Genomic DNA, 4,467 nt, shown 5'->3' on the forward strand with positions numbered 1-4,467 from the left:
AATGCAGGATTTTGGGTGCCGGACCCCCCTTACTTGGCTTCAATGATTTTTAGGAAAGGGACACTTTCATCTCTGTACCCTGGTCAAGATGAGATGTGGTCTTCCACGGGTGTACACCTATGGAGCTTCTGTCATCAGGTGTCACACTCCATGGGCTTCCTTTGGAGGTTTTCTGAGGAGAGCTCATCTAGGTTTAAATTTGCACCAGCCCTTCCACCAATTCAATATGGGATTCTAGCTATTCTTTGTGTTTGGAGGTGAAATATAATATTGGAAGTTAACATTTTCCTGATTTGAAAATGTATTTCTGATAGATACCTCTTCACACATTCCAATTTGACCTCCCCAATTCTGGTGCACTTTATTCTTACCTTGTCTAAGAATAAAGTTATTTTGAGTGCAAGTGCTCAAGAGGAGTTACTGCACCTGGAGTTGTGTTACCCTCCTATTGGTGGAGGGCTTTTGTTGCAAGATGATGTCATCATTAATCAGAGCAGTTCACATTAAAAATGTGAATCTTAGGTGGGAGTTAGGTCAAGGCTACTGGCATGCAAATCACATAGGCAGATGCATTAGGGAAATAGCTGTTCTGTGTGTGGAGGTATCTTTTGGAAATACATTTTTTAGATTAAAAAATGTTAACTTTAGGTAAAAAATGATGAATAGTTCATTTTTGTGGAGCAGTAATGGCTGATTAATAATTTGTTGATGTAAACATGTAAAGATTACTAAACAAACTGTTTATGTATAGGCTTTAACTCTATCGTCACAGGTCGAAAGGCCATGTCATCGTGTATGTTCAAAATTTTATTGAACTACTATTTTATTAATTTATGTCAGTAAGTTTGGTACCAAACTGTAGATTATATTTCAAAGTTTAGTATTTATACATTATTTGATTTCTTTAATTAAAAGTAAATATCAAAAAAACATTGATGTTTGTGATGTCAAAATACAAAGTCTGTAGTTTCATACGATTTGGGAACTCAAATTACTGATGTTAACAAGCAAGAATATAAAATAAGAACCTCTCTTTTCTCTTTGCTGAGTTATTGCTCATGTACTGAATCCAACACAGTGGTTCTGCTCACCTCTTTCCATTTTTGGAAATGGTTCTTATATACACTTACTTCTGTATATAACATGTGAATAACCAAACAAAAACTCAGAATGTCCTTCTATTGGCTCTTCTCAGCTATTTTAAAGTGTTATGACGTCATTACATTCTTTCTATATAAATCTTCATTCTGGTAAGATGAGTCTTTAGTGAGCTTCAAATTTCATATTTTTTTAGACCCAAATACAGCTTAGTTACTATGTTTGATAAATTATAGTGGAATTCTATGGTATTGATATAGTAATTTATGAGTTTTGGTTGTTTCAAATGTATATATAAACTCTAAACAAAATTATTTTGTTTCACATCCTCCATGTGTGAAATTTGTTATAGAGTTTAGCAACCTATGGCAAGCAGCAAACAACTATAAAGTTAGTAACTAGAAGAGATAATTGTTTGCTATACTTATTTATTTTCTGTTTTGTTTTAAGAAAAATAACTGAAAATTAAGAACTTATTTGCAAATAGTAATAATGTATTTACAAAATACTAGTCCATTAAAACACAGCCAAGACAGGTCACTTTGTAAAGACCAGTTCTATATTCTTGGATACCGGAGCATGAGTGCATATATGTTGCATCATTGCAACTTCTTTAATGTTAGCCAGGCACAACTGGAAGGTCAGTATAATAAATATATATAAATGTATAATGTTATGAAATTTAAGCTATTTAGACTAAACATTTGCGATTTCATTTTATAATTTGTAGTCATTCTAGAATGAAAAAAGCATAATTTATATTTATTTCCAAATTTTTTAACATGGTTACAAGGTTGGTCAAATTGACAGATCCCATATAATTAGGATAGGGTAGAGAAAATAATAGACAAAATATAAAGTTTTACTAAAAACAAACGTTTGAAATGTATTCAAAATGTTTTAGAGATCATGCAAATAATATTTAAGATTTTTGGGACAAAGAATAGTTTTTTAATCATAACATGAAAATAACTCTTGGGCTAGTAATGAAACAGACTCAATATTTTCACAAACAAATCTTTAGTAAAATTACATCATTAAAACTGATTTTTTGTGTACAAAAGACTTGTAATCATTACTAAAAGTCTCCTAAATTTTGCAAAGATACACACACACCATTAAACATTATAGTATAAATACTTAACATGTGCAAATGTGTATAAGAACTTGTTTATTTTATACCGAACCTGTTGTGGAAGGGTTAACACCTTGAGAAGAGAATACTTTAGAATAACTGAATTGCATGACTGATGAATGATTTAACATATCATTTTGTCCCAGTAGGAATGTCTATAAAGATTACAAACAGTTGGAGCTATCATGTGAGGGTCAAGAAGAAGTGGACAGTTGGAAGGCATCATTTCTCAGAGCAGGTGTATATCCAGACAGATCATCAGGGTCAGTAAATGGAGATGGAGAGTCTGAAAGTTCAGGCCAATCTATAGACCCTCAGTTAGAGCGTCAAGTTGAAACAATCAGAAACCTGGTGGATTCTTACATGAAAATTGTAACCAAAACTTTCAGGGACCTTGTGCCTAAGATTATCATGCATTTAACAATTAATAGTGTAAGTTTGTTATTTCGTTTAGGATTAAGTAATCTTTGTAACTGGGAATTTGAATGTTTCATTTCATTTTTGCTTTAACTTTGTACATGTGTTATAACTGTACCAAGATAATCTTATAAATTTATTATGATATTTACAAACATACTATATGAGATTGAAAATGTATTAAACTTTACTGTTTTCTAGAGCAAATGACAATTTCTTCTTCATAGTTTTGAGAAACATTAGTTATTCAACACGTCATTCTTTTTGTGCATTTCTGTTGTTAGGAAAGTACTGACTATAGAAATTTTTTTTTCCTGATAGGCAAAAGACTTCATCTACAGTGATCTGCTTCCAAGCCTTTACGCATCATGTGATCAGGTAAAACCTGTATTTTTAGGAACAACCTATGTTTTTATATCCTATGAAAAAATATGTAAAGATGTATCAACAATTCTTTATTTACATGCCTGACAGCATGCATACACGCACATTTTGGCATTACAATATATATATATATATATTTTTTTTTAGCTCTACATTTTTCAGGTTTTATACATGTTACTTTTTGAGTAAATTGTATAGTCTTTAGACCAGTTTTTTCCAAATTGTGTGTCATGGCAAGTTGCTAGGGGTGTTGCAAGACTTCACCAAATTATAAATAATTAAGAACAAAAGATATATATATCTATTGCATATAGAAATGGGTATTTTGCACAAATCAAGGTAAGTGGGTTAGTGTGTCATAAGTAAAAAAAGTTTGGGAATCACTGCTTGAGACCAAACAAAAACTTTCTTATCACATTTCTCTTGTATAATTGTTTATAGTCTTGAAATCAGTCATATGAAAACATTTGATATTAATCCTTTTGTGTGTTCCAAGCCACTACCAGACAGATTTGAAAGTGGTGATTAAAAATAATGTGATAAAAGACATCTGCATTGAAACATGATTTTAACCATTTCTGTTGTGCTTTGTTTTACCAGATGTACTGTGTTACACCATAGGAATTTGCTTTATTTTACTTCTTTCATTATTTTAATTTAACCCTCTCACTACGAGCTGGTCAAAGTGTGCATGTCGCAACTTTTTTAGAGCTAAATTCAAAATTTAATTAAACTGCTTTATTATCATTGTATACAAATAAATCTGGCATAAAAATGTAGTTAATAAATCAAATTTTAAAATTATATCAGTTTTAAGCTCTTAATTTTATAAAGAAATATTTTAAAAAATCCTTAATTTCCCATAGTACAAGAATTGTGACATTTGTTCTCAATGTCTTCCCTCTTCTCTAATTTATTTACTACCCATCTGAGAAGTATGGAATTAAACATAGATTACTCATTGTAATATAAATATTACTCAGGCAAAGCATAATTTTTATAGCATTCAGTCTTGTTTATTTACAGAGCCATAAACTAAAAAATCAGACCCATTTGCCACGCCCACCTGTCACATCCTCTATTTTCACAAATTATCAATAGCTCTCTCTCTCTCTGATGTTTTATACTATCTTATTTATAACCAATAAAAATCCAAACTTTTAATCAATCATATGATGTGTTGTAATACATTGTTTTCAGTACAGAGTATTGTCTATTTCTTCTTCAGTTTGAAAGCTTCTCTTGCTGTGGTCATATCAACAAGCTTAATATAACATTTAAATGTGCTTATGTTATAGTTAGAAAGTCAGATACATTATGATAGTTATAGGACATTCCCTGCTTTGTGTGCTTGTTATTATTTTATGTTTTTAAGTACATTGTTTAAATAAATAAAAATGTAGTTCACTAGTACCGTTAGTATAAAAAGTAGG

General features: G+C 30.7%; 1 protein-coding gene across 8 annotated transcripts in view; it reads left to right on the top strand.

Annotated features, from left to right (window-relative positions):
• LOC106464418 (dynamin-1-like) overlaps positions 1-4,467 on the top strand; it is a 58,796-nt gene that overhangs the window by 45,579 nt on the left and 8,750 nt on the right. For 6 of the 8 annotated variants that reach the window (XR_002611742.1, XR_002611741.1, XM_022392128.1 and 3 more), the window contains exons 15-16: positions 2,380-2,665; positions 2,972-3,028. Coding sequence is in view for 6 of the 8 variants with exons in the window: in XM_022392128.1 (XP_022247836.1) it covers positions 2,380-2,665; positions 2,972-3,028 (343 nt within the window). In the remaining 2 variants the exon portion in view is untranslated. The remainder of the gene's footprint in view (positions 1-2,379; positions 2,666-2,971; positions 3,029-4,467) is intronic. The other 2 variants (XM_022392130.1, XM_022392133.1) reach the window with 1 other exon arrangement.

The sequence above is a fragment of the Limulus polyphemus genome, unplaced genomic scaffold (assembly GCF_000517525.1).
Source record: "Limulus polyphemus unplaced genomic scaffold, Limulus_polyphemus-2.1.2 Scaffold1646, whole genome shotgun sequence".
NCBI classification, from domain to species: Eukaryota; Metazoa; Arthropoda; class Merostomata; order Xiphosura; family Limulidae; genus Limulus; species Limulus polyphemus.